The sequence below is a fragment of the Aquarana catesbeiana genome, linkage group LG06, assembly GCF_042186555.1.
Source record: "Aquarana catesbeiana isolate 2022-GZ linkage group LG06, ASM4218655v1, whole genome shotgun sequence".
Lineage (NCBI taxonomy): Eukaryota > Metazoa > Chordata > Amphibia > Anura > Ranidae > Aquarana > Aquarana catesbeiana.
In genome coordinates, this window is record NC_133329.1 from 85,923,452 (window position 1) to 85,942,968 (window position 19,517).

Below are 19,517 nucleotides of genomic sequence, written 5' to 3' on the forward strand. Positions count from 1 at the left end.
TGTTCCATGCTCCAACAGGGTCCTCCTAGCAGTGTGCCCTGCTCACTACAGCCTCCTCTCTAAGTAGCTCTCAGTTGCAATCGCACACTCATCTTCACTATGTACAGTACAGGGTTATTAGCCCTGCATTGTACATGATGACATAGCGCCCAACTGTCCCTGATTTTGAGGGACTGTCCCTGATTTGGAGCAATGTCCTTCTGTCCCTCATTCCTCCTCATCTGTCCCTCATTTTGGTCTGATCCATATAGTTATATATAAAATGCACTTTTTATCTATCAAAAAAGTGTTTCCCAGTGCTAAACCTTTCATCTGATTTCTAATTTGCTGCATTTGTAAATTCCAAAAGCCAATATAAAGTAATAGTAGTGGTAAAAAAAGCACTTGTGCGTTTAGGCAATCTTGTTTTTTTTTATACAATTCTCCTTAAAGGGGGTGTGGCAAGGGGTGTGTCCTATGCCTGCATACTTTTGCTGATAGGTGTCCCTCATTCCCATCTCAAAAAGTTGGGAGGTATGTGATGACAATGAATGGCTGCTCGCAGACAGGAGCTCTGGGGGGGGTGGGGGGTAGCACCGGAGTGGGGGATAGGGGGATAGGGTAAGTAATCATGTTCATTCCCCTACTCTAAGATATAACAGCCCTGTTGCAACATTTTTTCTCATTTCTAGAGTTGAGCTTTAGAAAAAAAAAAAAACCTTTTAGCAAGAGTTCTACTTTAAGTGTTTTGCTTTGATACCTTGCTTCCCAATAGGAATACACAAACGCCAATAGGAATACGACAAACATATGCAAAAAAAGAAAGCTCTAGATCTAAACCTAATTACTAAAATTTAATATAACCTTTAACACAAAAGATTTAATTTAATGTTTTAATTTTAACGAATATAAAATTAAAGCTTTAAATTCAAAAATAGTTTAAGCTCTCATTCACATCGGCTTTGAAACTGTGCAACTTCATCTGAAATTGCGCAATTTCAAAGCCGCATGTCAGTGCGACTTCCGGTGCGACTTTGAAGACATCTGTGCAGCTTCATGCACAGATGTCTATTCAAGTCGCCCCCGAAAATGCCAAAAGTGGGGCAGGGACTACTGTTTTAAATCGATGCGGCGCCGCAAAAGTCGGTGTCACATCGTTTCAAACGCGGCCATTGCCGACAAGAGGGTGCGACTTGTCATGCGGTTTGACCTGTCCGTTTGCATGACAAGTCGCTCCAATGTGAACGAGGGCTTACATCTCTTTAGGTCAGCAGCATTAGGTCAACGAATACCTCGTGATCATGCCATGAACGTCCTTTTTCAGGCACTTCCTGTTATGGGGTGACAATTGTCTCCCAATTGTGCTTCTGTGTTGTCACCCTGTCATTTGCACCCATGGTGGAGACTACAAGCAGCTGCGCTGACGTGTATTTCATAGGCATGTTCTAACATTGTCACTTGCAGGAAGCCAGTTTATACCAACTTCTCCAGTAAATGCTGGGACAAGTGACTGTAGACAGGAAGTAGCTGGAAGAGGATGCAGGAGATCAACAGCACTATGATGGGGAAAAAAAGAATGAAAAAAAGGCAAACCAGTATTGTTTATAAAAAAATAAAATAAAAAAAATCTTCATGATACAGAGTGCTTTAGCAAAGGAAATGTCATCCAGTTGGGGTTTATATGTACTATAAAGTAGAACTCCGGCCATAAGTAAAAAAATAAATAAAAATGAATAGACCAATAAAAGTTAAAAGAGCAATGCTTGTGCTTCAATATTGACCATCAGTTCAGAAATTTCCCCCGCAGTGCCTTTTTTTTTCTCTGCCTCTAGATTACCTCAGTCTGATGGTCATTCTCATTCAACCCATGTCCTCTGAGCCCAGGTCTTCCTGGACCCACCCCAGTCTGTGAGTGGACAATGAATGAGCAGCACAGTGATAAGCTTCTTATTATTTGTATATCACTCTGCTCTTTTCTACTATTAGAATTCTTCTTGTCAGCACATGATCTGATTAGCTCCTTGTGCTGTTTCTTCCCCTTACACTGCAGCCCTGCTGTATAGAGACACCAATAGGCTGATACCAGGTCAGATACAGGTGTTTGTATTTAAAAAATGCATATAATGATGTATGAATGATCAAATGGACCTTCACCCTAAATTGACTTTCATTTCATCCTGCCGACCCCCCCCCCCCCCCCCCCCCCATTTTTTTTTAAATTTACATACCTCCCAACATTTTGAGATGGGAATGAGGGACACCCACTAGCAAATGTATGTAGGCATAGGACACGCCCCCTGTCAACCCCCTTAAAGGAGAATTAACCAAAAAAAAGGTTAAGGGCCTCTTTTTTTTACCACTACTATTCCTTTATATTGGCTTTTAAAATTTACCAATGCAGCAATTTGGAATTTGGATGAAAGGTTTAATACTGGGAAACACTTTTTGAAAGATAAAAAGTGTATTTTATATACAACTATATAGATCAGACCAGAATGAGGGACAAATGAGGAGGAAAGAGGGACAGAGGGACATTGCTCCAAATCAGGGACAGTCCCTCGAAATCAGGGACAGTTGGGAGCTATGAATTTAATAGGTTTTCTGCTGCAAAACAACACATCTGCATTTCTCGCCTAGGTGAGAATGACTATCCTGCCCCCACCTCCCAGATTCCAGATTCTGCCCATGCATGAATGTGCCACAGCGATTCAGAACACTACGGCACATCTGCGCATATGCAGTTTATCCGCACGTCTGCGCATAGGCAGCGTCTCGCGTGCATGCGCAGAGATGGGGTAGTCATGGATGTCCAAAAATTTGCCCTGTCTGTGCATGTCTGGAAAATCCCCCCCCCCCCCCCCCCCCACCATCCGCATGCATGCAGATGTGCCTAAGCACTCTGTTGGGACCCAAAGCCTTTTGGCACATTTTCACACGTGCCAGACTTACAAAAATGGTGGAGCCAAACTCTGCATTTATTCATTTTCATTTTCATTTTTATATCTTCTTTGAGTTTAGCTTCAACTGCATATCGAGTGTGGTGCTATAGGATGGAATCCTAGAAATTCATTTAAATGCCCCCCCCCTTATATTCCTTCCTTGCAGCTCATAGTTAGAGATAGAGAAGTGGGACGTGATCTCAGATGCCCCCCTACACCAAGACTTGCCCTCCAGCTTCGGCCAGTTATCGATTTCAACCTGCATTGATTTCCACCAGGACACAATACACTTTATATTCCCTTCTAACAAATGATATCACGGAAAGTCAGAGGGGGGGGGGGTGGAATGGGCCAGACTGAAGTCAGTATCTCTCACAATAGGGATTTATGTAAATGTGGGGACCTGATCCAGTTCCAGCGACTGCAGGAGAATGAGAGGGAAGTATTGAATTAGGAATTGGATGTACTGTTGGCAAAGGTTTCAGTGGTGGGGTCACAACAGGGATGGTGTACATGTCTGCAGTAAAACGTGTGCGCCATTATTATTACTTAACCCTTTTACTGCCAGAGCCATTTTTGCATTTTTTTTGCACACATTTAAAAAATCTTTATTTTTTTTGAGGCCTAAAGATTACATAAACTCCCCAAAATATTATATATTTTCTGAAAGCAGACACCATAGGGAATAAAATAGTGGTAGTTCTATTTTTTCATGCCACCTAATATTAGCGCAACAGTTTATAAAACACAAACATTTCAGTTAAAAATACACTAAAGTTAATTGTAGGGCACACAAACACAATTTAATACCAAATGTTTTTGTGAAATATAAAAAAATGGGGTTGTGCCGAGTAAATAGATAAATAGATACCCAACATGTCAAGCCTTAAAATTGCGTGCGCCCATGAAATGGCGACAAACTATGGAAATCTATATTTTCCATAGGCGACACTTTAAAAGCCCCTACAGGTCCTCAGTTTAGAGCTCAAAGATTTTTTTTTTTCTGGGATTTTAAAGAGATTGTTAAGCCAGAAGTTGAAAAAGCTGACATCCTCTCTGTTCCATGCATATATAAAGCACTTTGTGTCATTTTTTTAATGATGATTTTCCTAAACACCCTTTTCCACAGCTCTGCTGTGCGGTTACGTGATCCCCCTCCACTCTCATTCCCTTCTCAGGTGGGAGGGGCTGAGATTCCCCTCTGACGTCAGCTGGCCAGCAGAGGGAGACCACATGACCGCACAGCATAGCTGTGCAAGAAGGTATTTAGGAATATAATTTTTAAAAAATAGATGCACAGTGCTTTGTAGGTTCCGAAATAGGAGGGGATGCCAGAGATTTTAATATATTATTCTACAGGAATAGCGGCGGGAGGATCGGGGGATCAGCTCGGAACTCAGATCTTATACTGAGCTGACAGGCAGGGAGGGAGGGGGAGAGAGGGACTCACAGCAGAGAGTGAGATGACGGAGGCACGTAAACTGACCACGGTATCATGGATCAGCAGCCATGATTACTGTGGTCAGCACACACAGGGGGACACAGGAACAGGCAGGACTAACCAGGTATTTTACATCATAGAATGGGACAAATTACACAGCACTTAGCACTATGATATAGGTCATGTTTTAAAGGAACGGGAGTCTTTTTTTTTCAAGGTTACAACCACTTTAAGCGTTTGGGTGTAAATTTTTACACTTTTTAAATTTTTTTTTTTTTTTTACTAAACTGTTTTTTCATCATATAGGGGACAAAAAGCCATACATTTTTTTGCCCAAAAAGTTTTCTTTAATGAAGCATCAGGGGAACCTTCCAATGAAACGAATAGAGTGCAGGTCGCTTCAAGTTCATTAGCAGGAGGGGGAGATGAGAAAGACGTTTGCTGAGCTCCCTTTGCTCTACCCAGCAACACCTGCCCTGCCCATCCTGGCTCTGCTGATGGGTGCGTGGAGCCTGCAAAACATGATGAAAGTGAGTGCGGGGGGAATACCCCCTCCAAGCCACAACCTACTATGGTTGTTGGCGGTGGTAAAAGGGTCAAAGGAGAAATCCAGTTTTGATTTTTTTAAAATGATTTATGTACGCCAACAATTTACGCAGCGCTTTACGTATTGTACATTCACTACAGTCCTTGCTCTCAAGGAGCTGACAATCTAAGGTACCTATTTCACATGCACTTGGCCAAGTAACCTACCAGCATGTCTTTGGAGTGTTGGAGGAAATCCATGCAAGCACAAGAGAACATGCAAACTCATTGTGGATAGCATCCTAACCAGGATACAAACCACTGAGCCACTTATTTTGCTCCATTTCTTTTCCTCCTGTGCTTTACAGCTCCACATTCTGCATGCAGACCACCTTCGTCTACTCTCCTCCATCAATAGTTTTGGGAACATTTGGCTGCACACCACTGAACCTCAGCAGCCCCTTCCTGTTGCAGCATTTTTTTTTTTCACAAAAAGTTTTATTTTTATTTTGAAAAGTTTCATAGGAAATTCAGAACATACAAAAGTTAGTGCATTTGACATCAACAAGGCATTATAATTCAAACAGTTATAAACCAATGAACTAACATTTAGTGCCCCTCACGTGCTCTCCTTAGTCAGTCTAGTAGGGAATTAGCCCCTTGATTTCTAGTGGTTGTGGCAAGGTTTTTTTTTCCTAAGTAGGGCGATGATGCTGCAATGCTCTGTAGCTTATTGGTGGTAGTGCTGTGCGTTGAGGGCCAGTAAGGGAGCAAAAGGCAGCGTTTGGTCATACTATTAGTCTTTAGTTGGGGGTGGATAGCGTCCGACTCTAGGTTATCTCGCCATCCTAGCTCTCTCCTAGAAGAGAATCAATGTAGAGAAGGGGGTAGGGGAAGAAATAACAAAAGAAGGGACAGAGTAGAAGGGTGGGTAAGGAGTGGGGGGGGGGGGGGTAGTTGAGGGGGGTGCACCTCCAGGGGGGTGCAGACCGCCCGGGGGCCAAGTGGAGAAGGGGTGGGAAAAGCCATCAGCTACCCTCTCCAGGTGTCCCCGGGCATAGCATATAGTGTACAGGGTCTATTGCACTCTGGCTCCATATCACCGAAGGGGCATGGACACGGGGCTGTTGCAGCATTTTAATGCCTCCTTGTAGTTCTTAGTACTACAGAGGTGAAGCAGCCGCTACAGCCAGTAGACTTTGCCATCATCACAAATAGCACAGCAGCAATGGCCACAGCAGCTTCAACCACACAGACCTCTAGGACATGTAGTTCCTTCCTCACCGCTGCCCCTTGTTCACCACCACCGCCAGGAGAAGAACAGGATTGGTGTGGTCACATGATTGCTACATTCCCAAAAAATATACTAAGCTAGAAATCTAAAATAAAGAGTGTGTATTGTCTGGGGGTAGGGGAGGGGACTTGGGAAAATTAGTACTTTAAATGTTCTGATTTAAGAAGCAAATTGGACCTTGTGGGCCCTTTATTATCAACAGACACTTCTACCACCTGCCACAATTATTCTGGAATATAAATTTCCCATTGCAGGCAAAATCTGTCATATTTGTGCAGTAAGCTAGAACAATGTTTCTCAACCTTTTTACAGCCAAGGCACCCTTTAAAGTTATGCATACTCTTGGGACCCCCTTTTCTAAAGTTTAAAAAACTAACTAACATCCACGCACCCAACATTAGAGGTCATTTATTCTTCCAAAGCACACTGGCACTGACTAGTATTCCAATGTTTCTCTTCTCCCTCACTCAGTCAATATGACCCCAGTGCTGATGGAGAGGGGCAGGAAGGGGTAAAAAAAGGATGCTGTAAGGCACCCAAAAGCTGGAAGATTGTAATGGTGTACAATGAAAACCTGAGCCTTTGTGTAACTAAAAGACAAGCTTGATCCACTCACTGGCTTGTATGCAATTTTAGGGCAATTTTTAGGCATTTTGCCAAGGCACCCCTGAAGAAACCTGTAGGCACCCTTGTTGAAAAAGGCTGAGCTAGAAAATGAAAACCTTTTATGGCAATGGGTTACCTTGTGTGGCAATATGGCTACTTTTCTTAACCTGACGCATAGTGGGCAGACAGTTCCTTTTAGCTTTTCTGCCCCAAACTCCAAAGCAATTTTGGCCATACCTATCGACCTATTGCCCACTGTCAGCTGAGGTGTTAGAGCTGTTTCAGGCTCTGAAAATATCCCGATAATATTTTTCAGGATCCACCCAGCTGTCTGATTGACAGTTCGTGGCTGAGAGCCGAAGCCAGTTGCACCCGCAGCCTCTTCAGTCCAGCTCTGCATTAAGCGCTGGAGGAGCAGAGAGCAGAGTTCTGACAATCACTGCTTTCCACTCAGAGCTGACCGAGAACTGAGCGATCAGCGGGCATGTGATCACTCAGTTCTCTGGCTTGCAACAGACTTGGGACAGCTGCCGCAGCAGACAGATAGAGGTGAGTATCAATGTTTTTTTTTTTCATAAACTCCTTTAAGCTCCAAAACACTAATAGAATTTAGCTTGAACATTTAAATCTTTCTTGGATATTTTTGCTTGAAGGAACAAATATTTACCAGTGTATGTGGTTTCTCGCTTGGACAATACCATTTATACCAAAATTGAAAGGTAAAAGCAAATTAAATGTCAAATACTTTTGTTAAGTCTCTACTGGCATTATTGAATGTACTGATGAGACTTTTCCTTCAAAATTGTGTTCGCATATGAACCGGTGTGTGGACAGCTTTAAGCCGGCCAAAGGTGGATCGAATCTCGGCTGGTTTAGCAGGGACCAGCCAAGATTCGATCCATGTTTTGGCGAGCTTGTTGTAATGAAATCGATCCATTATAAGACTAACCAATTGCATAGGGTCATAAATGGGCAGCTTAGGACAATTGGCTTAGGAAGGTGGTCGGTGGGGGCATATAAATCTAGCCCTAGCTGAAGTCCCCATGATATATAAGAAGTAGAGGGCTATACTGACCTTTTTGCTGCTACCCAAAATGGACTTACTTGCAGGCAGAAGGAGAGAGAGAAAAATTACCCTTGAAGAATAAAAAGTTAAACTTTTACATTTCCTGTTATTTTGTCATGTCATTGGTTCTTGCCAGATGCAGCCCATGCGGAGCTCGCAGTACACGGAACCAGGCCAAGAGCAGGGTGAGAACATGGTCCAGGATTTGACACAGCTGGAGTAAGTGTTTTTGTATATTCAGTGGTTTGACATAAGCATATACTGTATGTTCAGAAAAAAAAAACTCAAGACACCTGGAGAAAGGATCCTCAGATAACAGAAAGAAATATAAACTGGCAGAACCTTCGTTAAAGCGGAGCTCCACCCAAAAGGGGAAGCTCCACTTGTCTGCCTCCTTCCCCCCTCCGATGCCACATTTGACACCTTGTGGGGGGAAGGGGGGAGCGCTTACCTGATTTTGACAGGTACCTGCTCCCACTTCCTGCTGAGTTTGCCGCAGCTGGCCCATTGAGAAAGCACAGCACGATTTGCGCATGCGCAGTAGGAAACCGACTTGAAGCTGCAAGGCTTTGCTGGCGGTTTCCCTTATCCAAGATGGCTTGGGTTAGGACATTGCTGGATCCCTGGACAGGTAAGTGCCTTAATAGTAAAAGTCAGCAGCTACAGTATTTGTAGCTGCTGACTTTTAATGTTTTGGTGGGAGGGGGGAGGGGCTAGAGCTCTGGTTTAATTTCAGGACAACTCCCAGGGGATAACAAGAGCAGGGAAAACATTGAAAGTCATATTTGAAAACTTGCTTGAATTTTTTTTAATTATATTAAAGCTGAATTCCATTTTTTTTGTTTTTTTTTGCATAGTTACAAGTACAGTATCCCAAGAACTTTAATTACATAAGTGGATCAAGAACACTTACAAGAAGAATGAATAAAATAAGCTTGTCTGTCAGTGGGTCTCCAGGGGTGTAATCCCGGCGGCTGACATCTATCTGGTCATCGGTGTAGTTGATGGGACTATCCAGGCAGCCAGAGTGCGACCTCCTATCCCCTGGAGGCTCCAGACTCCACTTCCCTGCTTCCTACACAGAGCGGTCAGACAGCATCAACTACACCGATGACCAGATAGATATCAGCCTCCTGGATTACACCCCAGGAGACCCACTGACAGATGAGCTTATTTTATTTATTCTTCCTGTAAGTGTTCTTGATCCACTTATGTAATTAAAGTTCTTGGGATACTGCACTTAGATTGGCGCGTCCTTTTCTCTATAGCTTCTCCACTTCCACAGGGATTGGCCAGGTATGGAATAAGTACACTTGCATTGGTCCAACCTGGACCAACGTAACTATGCCACTAACTAACCTTAAAGTGAGTCGAGGTAAGTTAACTCCTTACTCATTTTTTAAAGCAGAGCTCCACCCAAAAGGGGAAGCTCCACTTGTTTGCTTTCTCCACCCACCTCCGCTGCCACATTTGGCACCTTTTGGGAGGGAGGGGGAAGGGGGGAGCGGGTACCTGTCATCCCCACTTCCGGGAGACCTCATTGCGGTGAGATCCCTCGGAAGTTCAGCCCCCCTCCTCCTTCTCCCACCACCGGGCCATTCACAAAGTACAGCACGCTTCGCGCATACGCAGTAGGGAACCGGCTATGAAGCCACAAGGCTTCACTGACAGTTTCCCTTAGAAGGAATGGCGGCGGCAGCACCCGAGAGCTGATTGAAAAATCGACTGGGGTGCCGACATCGCGGGATCCCTGTGACAGGTAAGTGTCCTAATATTAAAAGTCAGCAGCTACAGTATTTGTAGCTGCTGACATTTATTTTTTTTCGTGGGGGGGCTGGAGCTCTGCTTTAAGGTAAAATTATACTCTGTGCTATTTGTGACACAATGATTTAAAGTTGTTTTTTTCTTGCAGAGATCTACAGGAAGTGTCAGTTCTTAACAACCTACGTAAGAGGTTTGAACGAGATCTGATCTATGTAAGTACGCATGTTACATATTTAGTCAAGTTGAAAAAAGACACAAGTCCATCCAGATCAACCAATAGAAAAAAAAATGTGAAAACCCACAGTTGCTCCAGAGGAAAGTAAAATAAAACTAATAAAGCATGATCCAATTTGCTTCGGGGGGTGGGATCTTCCTAAACCCATAGGAGGCAATAGGATATTCCCTGGATCAACTACTCTATAATGTTTGTATCCAGTTATATTTTGTGCATTTATGTTCATATCTTCATTCGAGTGAATTCCTGCCATGTCACTACTGACATCTGTTTTCTCCACCCACCCTTAGACATATATTGGTAGCATCCTCCTCTCATTAAACCCTTACAAGATGTTGAATATTTATGGGACAGACCATGTGCTGCACTACGAAGGTAGAGCCTTGGGAGAAAATCCTCCGTAAGTCCATACTTTGAAGCATTTCAGACAAATTGCCTGCATGAGACTTGGTGGGAATATTTTATTTATATAGTATTGTGCTCATTTATGGCGGGCATAATACATACCTTGCTATTGGCAATGTTTATACCATGTTTCTCTTGCAGGCACCTGTTTGCTATTGCAAATGTCGCCTACACCAAACTAATGGATGCCAAACACAACCAGTGTATTATCATTAGGTGAGTATCTCTGTAGGGTCATATGTACCACCATCTATCACTAAGGGTAGCTTTTAAAAGTCACCTGTTGAAGCCATAACATGAAAGTCTGGAGCTCCAGATTACAGGGAGACACATTAGTCCATGGATGGTCGTAGGTTCCTGTTGCAACCTTCAAAGGATTCCACAGTCTCATTGGTTGTTCCACAACACAAGCTTGTTTGACCCATCGAACGTACGTTCTTTTGGGTTCAAATCTTCCGGTAAGCCTCCATATTGTTGGTGGTGGTGTTTCTTCACTTCAAGTTTATATCTGTTCACCATCACGATCTTCATATGAAGCTTTTCATACATATGGGACTCAATATCACATATTTATCAGCAGTCTTTATTTGGATTTTGTTTTGAAAGTTTTATCGGTAGTCACTGAGCTCATCACACTATACTCATAACCGTATGTGTTATATTTCTCATTGTGTTCATTGTGTTTTCCTTTTATTATTTCATATATTAGCGCTACACTTTTTTGTTTTTAATATTTCAGTTATAGGTTGAGTCTGGTGGGGCAGGCTTTTATGTAGCTTTATACATCTCTTGGGAATTCCAACGGCAAGATTGCTCAGTAGTTCTTGGCTCTGTTACTAATTACCTTGGACTTTTGGGTAGTTCCACTTACCTGGGGTGTTTCTAATTCTTATGTTTTATTCTCCCTAAAATAAAATTGCAACAGATGTGCAGATTTGGCAATCTAAACAAAGACAACACATCATCACTCAATTCACTGAGAGACAGATGAAACTGCTAGAAAGGTTTCTCAATGAGAGTATTGGCGTACTAAAAACTGTTTATTTATTTTTAGTGGTGAAAGTGGATCTGGTAAAACGGAGGCCACAAAACTCGTCCTGCGTTACCTGGTAGCGGTTAACCAGAGGCGCGGTGTGACAAACCAGGTGAGGTTTTTTTTTCTCTTCTTCTTTCTCTGTTTCTGTCTGTGCTCCCACTACCGAGATTTCTCTTCAGTTCCTGTGCTGGTGACACCCAGTCAAATCCTAACACTTATGCCGCGTACACATGATCGGACATTCCGACAACAAAATCCATGTTTTTTTTCCAATGGATGTTGGCTCAAACTTGTCTTGCATACACACGGTCACACAAATCTTGTCGGAAATTCCGAACGTAAAGAACGCGGTGATGCACAACACGTACGATGAGCCGAGAAAAATTAAGTTGAATAGCCAGTGCGGCTTTTCTGCTTGATTCCGAGCATGCGTGGAACTTTTTGCGTCGGAATTGTGTACACACGATCGGAATTTCCGACAACGGATTTTGTTGTCGGAAAATTTGAGATCCAGATCTCAAATTTTGTTTGTCTGAAATTCCGATGGAAATTGTACGATGGAGCCTACACACGGTCGAAATTTCCGACAACAAGCTCCCATCGTACATTTCCCGTCGGAAAATCCAACCGTTTGTACGCGGCAATAGGGTGTAACCAGGACAGGAGATAATGGGAAATCTCACCGATTAGGATACAAAAAGTAAGAATGCTGGCTGACTGTACTGCTGTTTGTGCCTTCCTTAAGGTACAGGCAGCAGACATAGTCGCATGCCTGTTGAAGAGGTAAGATGTAATGGGATCACTTTAGAATAAATCATTTGGATGTTATTTGAAGATCCTTGCTTGGTGTGCTGGCTAATATGTATATTGATCCCTTATGGCTGGTTCACACTACAGGTGATAAATATGGGCATCACTGCAACACGAGGTAGCACTCTGTGCATGCAAAAGTGTATTGTGGTATCATTCATTTTGGAAAAAAAGAGAGAGAGAGAAAGAAAGAAAGAGAGAAACAGAGAGATAGTATGGACATGGAGATAAAAAGAGAATGATACGTATAACGCAAGAAAGATATAGTATAGACATAGAGAGGTAACGAGAATGATAGATATAGAGAAAGATAGAAAGATAGAAAGAGAGAAAGAAAGAGAGAAAGAGAGAAAGAAAGAGAGAAAGAGAGAAAGAAAGAAAGAAAGAAAGAAAGAAAGAAAGAAAGAAAGAAAGAAAGAAAGAAAGAAAGAAAGAAAGAAAGAAAGAAAGAAAGAAAGATATAGTATAGACACAGAGAGATAAAGAGAATGATAGAAAGAAAGAAAGATATAGTATAGACATAGAGAGATAAAGAGAATGGAAGAAAGATATAGTATAGACATAGGGAGATAAAGAGAATGGAAGAAAGATATAGTATAGACATAGGGAGATAAAGAGAATGGAAGAAAGATATAGTATAGACATAGGGAGATAAAGAGAATGGAAGAAAGATATAGTATAGACATAGGGAGATAAAGAGAATGGAAGAAAGAAAGAAAGAAAGAAAGAAAGAAAGAAAGAAAGAAAGAAAGAAAGAAAGAAAGAAAGAAAGAAAGAAATAGTATAGACATAGAGAGATAAAGAGAATGATAGATATAAGGAAATAAAGAATATTACTATTATTAAGTTTAGGAGTAATGACAATAGATAGAAGCGGTATATAATCATCATCAGTGTGTCTGTGCTCCAGTAATGACCAGTTCATAATTCTAAATCCTGACTCTGCTTCCTTTCTATGAATGCACTCACCTCGGACACGGTAGATAGAGGTATTTACCTGTTATCAGCTCTGTGTGTAATGTGTGGTGATTTATGCATTGAGCATATCTGCATCTCTGTATGGCAATGCCACTGTAACTGTTCATATGGATGTATATGTGTGTACTTGTGTGTGGGTGTATACTGTATACAAAGACAAGCAGATATGGATTTCTTTGTCCTTCAGATTCTAGAGGCCACACCTCTGCTGGAATCTTTCGGAAATGCCAAAACAGTCCGGAATGATAACTCCAGCCGGTTTGGCAAATTTGTGGAGATCTACCTGGAGGAGTAAGTTTTTGGATCCTTTTTAATTAAAGAAATATAAAACTGATGATTGTCTGTTTGTAATCCATTAGAAAATGGTTGTATTAGTTGACAATCAGACTTTGGACAATATATTCAGATTGTAACAAGTGTGGCCAAATAATACATAAAGATACCCAGTTACCTACATCACAATTTGTAGAAGGTAAAGAACAGGTGCAGAGCCCACTGTGGGTTCAAATGGATATTTTATGGAAACATTTGTAGTCATAGGACTTTATGTGGACATTTTGTGTGGACTCTATGTGGAGTATTTTTAATATGTTTTGTAATGTTTTAAATGGAATGAAGTAAAATTGTGTCTTTTTTGATACTCCGTGTTTTTATAAATGTCCACATAAAGTCCTAGGACTACAAATGTTTCCATAGTATATATGATATGTAGGGACGTGGACATATAACACACACAGTTTGGGTTCTCAACCGCGTGTGGATTAAAATGGAACCCATCTAAGGGCTTGTGAGGAGCCAAATGTTTCATACTTTTACAGTAGGTACATCCGACTTACATTTGATGCTCTGAGCTGCATTTGATCTCCTTCTGAGCTGTTTCTGAACTTTCTGTAAAGTACTGACATTCTTTTCACCTTCTTCTGAGCTGCCTTTGACATCCTTCTGACCTTCTTCTGATTTGCCTTTGCCATCCTTCTGAGTGGCCTCTGACCTCCTTCTGTGGTGCTTTCGAGCTTCTTTCTAAGCTGTGTTGGGCCTGCTTTTGACTTGCTTCTAGCCTATTTTTGAGTTGCTCCTGACCTTCTTCTGAGTTGCTTTTGACCTTCTGAGCTGATTTTATATTTACATTACATTGCAATGTAAAAAAAATGCAGTTCTGACACAAACAAATGCCTGTGTACACAAGCCCTAGAAATGCACTACCCTCTCCTGAGCATTATGCCATTTATGTTCATGTCGTTAACACTTTTCCCTAATGTTTTTCTGCACAGGGGTATAATTTGTGGTGCCATAACATCCCAATACCTGCTTGAAAAATCCAGAATTGTGTTTCAGGTAAGTCCTGTGTTTGATATCATCTGAGGTCCTCCATCATGACCCAGTAGGAACACTTCCTTCCGCTTCTGACCATCTATCTGCCCCTCTGATTACAGATTTATTTGCAGACAATGAGGCTCATAGGCAGCCCATTAATTTTGAACAGACTCCTGGTGTGCCTCGCTACACAAAAAACATACCTGCTCTATTTTTGACAATGCAGCACACCACAACACACAAATTCATATCTGTACATTGTGATGCCCCATAGCCCAGGTGTGCTTTTTTCATATTGACATACATATGGCATCTTTATACTTTTAATGACTGTATTGATCAACCTTATCACTGGTCATATTCTTCCTTTTCCTGAAACTTCTTTAAGCATCGTGTCTTGGTGTCTTTTCACAATATGTCCAAAATAAGGCTTCTTGTAAAAGGTTGGTCTTTATTTGTTGGACCTGTTTTGTTTTCCTTGCTGTTGCTGTGCACAGTGTTTTTAGAATTATTCACCGACAGCAAAGATCAAAGCATTAATGCATTTCCTATCTTGCTTCTTCATGGTCCAGCATGGACAATTCTGATCTTTGTACTTAGACCTAGACTCCTCAAAGCTTTCGAAGATATTTACTAGGTCTTTCATCTTTGCTCTTGCAAGTGCCAATCTGCTTTGAATTTCTTAACTGCTGAATCCTTTATTGTTAATAAATGATCCAAGAAGGCATAAGCTGTCCACTATTTCTATGTCTTCCTTATCAACTCTGTAATTGGCTGTATTTCCTGTTGTCATAACCTCAGTTTTTATATCTAGTTGCAGACCCATTCTATTCCTTAATCTTCTTCTCTGAGGCTCTTGGGGTATACATGTGGATTAGCACAAGGCCAAAGTGTGAATCGCCAGTAGTGAACCTTTTGCCGTAGTTTGACAGATTTTAGGAGACTGTAATCAGAAAATTAGACAAATAATCAGGAGATGACTCTACAAAGACACAGGGACTGTCATGGACAGGGAAACTGTTCCTACTTGGGAACTACTTTTACTGGTCAGCTACTACTGTTTTATTTTTTACACATTCTATTAAAATGTTTACCAGGCTTCCCAGATAGAGTACATGTATAATAAATGTTTGAAAATTATGAGAGCAAATATCCCCTTTTCATATTTCAGGCCAAAAACGAAAGGAATTACCACATTTTCTATGAGATGCTGGCAGGTCTCCCAGCTCAACAAAAGCAACTTTTCTACCTGCAGGATGCTGAAACTTATTACTACTTGAATCAGGTATGTCTCCGATTAGGAAGCTTTGAGTTACCTTAAGTCTTTTATGTTATTTTAATTGCTTCTTCAGCTGGCCATCGACAGAGCAATTTTAGGAAACCTTCTAATTCTATGATCTGTCACAAAAAAAAATTTGGTCAAAATGACTTTCCAACTTTTTGGGAAAATTGTTCACTATAAACAATGTTTTGTGGTGTGTTTTTTTTTTTTCTTTAATGTTATCAGTACAAGCGATGGTAGAGCAATTACAGTCTAAAAAGCCTTTTTCCTCTGACATCTGTACACTTGATTTATGTACTTTGCTTACTTACAATGTGTTTTGCTATTTACTGAACAATTTTCAGCCTGGATAATATGATATGTTTTGGGCAATGGCCTTTCATATTGATATTGTTGAATTTGATTACTGTTTCTTTCTTCTACTGTAAAAACATAATACAATAAAAAACATTTTCACCTCTAAAAAGCCTTTTTCAGCCTTTTTAAACTGGAAGAATCCTTGAAATAACTTTTAGGTCCTTCAGGGAACCCTTAATAATAATTACTGTATCTACAGCTCGCAGTACATTAGTGTGAACAATAAGGTGAGAAATAAAAGAATAGGGAATGTGGCATACAAAAGTTAGCCTTACACTAGTAGAATTTAGTTTGAAGTGTTTAATTTTAAAGTGATACTAAACACACATTGCCTCTTCTATTTCTGTATATGGATGATGGTCCTGTAATTATTTTAATAAAAAAAAACATCTAAGTACCTTTTTCATAATAGATATAGAGCTGGCACATGACCCAGCTCTCTCCCAGCCTGTCTGCAGGGAAACATAAGCAGGAGGAGCTTCTAGTCCTCTGCTGCTGGTCACATGTTCAAAATAAAATAAAAACAACCTTTGGAATACAGAGTAAACATAAATAATTAATATCAATAAACTGTTTTAAATTGTCATGCAAATATATACTCGCCGGACACTTTATTAGGTACACCTGTTCAATTGCTTGGTAACACAAATTGCTAATCAGCCAATCACATGGCAGCAGGTCAATGCATTTAGGCATCTAGACTTGGTGAAGACAACTTGCTGAAGTTTAAACCGAGCATCAGAATGGGGAAGAAAGGGGATTTAAGTGACTTTGAATGTGACATGGTTGTTGGTGCCAGACGGGCTGGTCTGAATATTTCAAAAATTGCTCATCTACTGGGATATTCACACACCCATCTCTCAGGTTTGCAGAGAATGGTCAGAAAAAGAGAAAATATCCAGTAAGCGGCAGTTGTGTGGAGGAAAATGCCTTGTTGAGGTCAGAGGAGAATGGGCAGACTGGTTCAAGATGATAGAAAGGCAACAGTAACTCAAATAACCTCTCGTTACAACCAAGGTATGCAGAATACCATCTCTGAATACACAACACATCGAACCTTGAAGCAGATGGGCTACAGCAGCAGAAGACCACACCAGGTGCTACTTCTGTCAGCTAAGAACAGGAAACTGAGGCTACAATTCACACAGGATCACCAAAATTGGACAATAGAAGATTGGAAAAAACGTTGCCTGGTCTGATGAGTCTCGATTCCAGATGGTAGGGTCAGAATTTGGCGTAAACAACATGAAAGCATGGATCCATCCTGCCTTGTATCAGTGGTATCAGGAACGATATGCCATATATGGTGGCAATGCCCCAAGGTGCGAAGATTCTGGATAAGGGTTTACAACTTTATTTTTACCCTTACCTAAATCAACCTCATTAAATCCCCTAAACATGCCCTGCTGGGGCTTAAAGTTGACGTGGTCTCAAAAAAACAGAGAAGGCTTGTCACTTTCATATTTATCTCTGCTAGAATGACTATAGCCAGAAATTGGAGGTCAGCTGCCATCCCATTTGACCAACCTAAGCACAAGCTCTCCTGGATCATGATAAATGAAAGACTCTCGGCAGTCTTGAATGACAAAATAATGGTCTTTGAAAAAGTCTGAAGCCCGTGGATCAATTACTTGACTGGAGATCCCCGTACGACTCCGATCTGAGGAGCCTTAGAGCAGCATGGACCAGAGCTTGGGGTCCCCCCCTCTCTTCTTTTCTTTCTTCTCTTCCCCCTACTTTACATCTTCTTGATTTAATAAGGAGCCTGACGAGTACCATCTAAGTGCCAATAAAAAGGTACCCAGTGCTCTTACTCGTGTAAACGAACATCAGGTACTCTGCAATTGATATAATTTTTATATATTTTGCTATTGTTATACCTGATGTAAAAACGCTAATAAAAACATTGAAACACAAGAATCGAAAAAAGGATATTCCCAGGTGCGTGCAATCAGCCTGCAGCCTGTACATATCAATGATGGGCTGACAGGCACCATGGCTGTTTGCATGTCACCTTTCATCCGATCGGTTGTGTGCGATTAGAGGCAGATGAACCACCCTAAACGCAAACACCTTTTTATAACTGCCGCTGATTTCCACCAATTCTTTGTGGTGTATGGCCTTGGTCGGCTATGTGAATGAGGCTAACTAAAAAGATTCCTTAGTTCTGCATTAAGCCCTGCCACCTTTCTTTCAGATCATAATCTGATAAATCTGTGCTTTTCCCAGTAAGCATATACAGTGCCTTGAAAAAGTATTCACACCCCTAGAAATGTTCCACATTTTGTCATGTTACAACCAAAAATGTAAATGTATTTTATTGGGATTTTATGTGATAGACCAACACAAAGTGGCACATAATTGTGAAGTGGAAGGAAAATGATAAATGGTTTCAACATTTTTTACAAATAAATATCTGGCGTGCATTTGTATTTAGCCCCCTTTACTCTGATACCCCTAACTAAAATCTAGTGGAACCAATTGCCTTCAGAAGTTACCTAATTAGTAGAGTCCACCTGTTTGTAATTTAATCTCAGTATACATACAGCTGTTCTGTGAAGCCCTCAGCGGTTTGTTAGAGAACCTTAGTGAACAAACAGCATCTTGAAGGCCAAGGAACACACCAGATAGGTCAGGGATACAGTTGTGGAGAAGTTTAAGGCAAGGTTAGGTTATAAAAAAAATATCTTAAACATCTTACGGAGCACTGTTCAATCCATCATACAAAAATGGAAAGAGTATGGCACAACTGCAAACCTAGCAAGACATGGCCGTCCACCTAAACTGACAGGCCGGGCGAAAAGAGCATTAATCAGAGAAGCAGCCAAGAGGCCCATGGTAAGTCTGGAGGAGCTGCAGAGATCCACAGCTCAGGTGGGAGAATCTGTCCACAGGACAACTATTAGTTGTGTACTCCACAAATCTGGCCTTCATGGAAGAGTGGCAAGAAGAAAGCCATTGTTGAAAGAAAGCCATAAGAAGTTCCATTTGCAGTTTGTGAGAAGCCATGTGAGGGACACAGCAAACATGTGAAAGAAGGTGTTCTGGTCAGATGAGACCAAAATGGAACTTTGCCTAAAAGCAAAACGCTATATGTGGCAGAAAACTAACACTGCAAATCACACACCATCAGTGTAACATAGTGGTAACAGCATCATGTTGTGGGGATGCTTTTCTTCAGCAGGGACAGGGAAGCTGGTCAGAGTTGATGGGAAGATGGATGGAGCCAAATATAGGGCAATCTTAGAAGAAAACCTGTTAGTCTGCAAAATACTTGAGACTGGGGTGGAGGTTCACCTTCCAGCAGGACAACGACCCTAAACATACAGCCAGAGCTACAATGGAATGGTTTAGATCAAAGCATATTCATGTGTTAGAATGACCCAGTCAAAGTCCAGACCTAAATCCAATTGAGAATCTGTGGCAAGACTTGGAAATTGCTGTTCACAGACGCTCTCCATCCAATCTGACAGAGCTTGAGCTATT

The 19,517-nt window shown here is 41.3% G+C and overlaps 1 protein-coding gene across 1 annotated transcript in view; it reads left to right on the plus strand.

Moving 5' to 3' along the window:
• MYO15A (myosin XVA) overlaps positions 1–19,517 on the plus strand; it is a 162,657-nt gene that overhangs the window by 11,362 nt on the left and 131,778 nt on the right. Inside the window, exons 2-9 of the mRNA XM_073635189.1 lie at positions 7,987–8,069; positions 9,763–9,826; positions 10,140–10,249; positions 10,396–10,470; positions 11,309–11,399; positions 13,266–13,369; positions 14,350–14,413; positions 15,564–15,677. Of these exons, the coding sequence (XP_073491290.1) occupies positions 7,987–8,069; positions 9,763–9,826; positions 10,140–10,249; positions 10,396–10,470; positions 11,309–11,399; positions 13,266–13,369; positions 14,350–14,413; positions 15,564–15,677 (705 nt within the window). The remainder of the gene's footprint in view (positions 1–7,986; positions 8,070–9,762; positions 9,827–10,139; positions 10,250–10,395; positions 10,471–11,308; positions 11,400–13,265; positions 13,370–14,349; positions 14,414–15,563; positions 15,678–19,517) is intronic.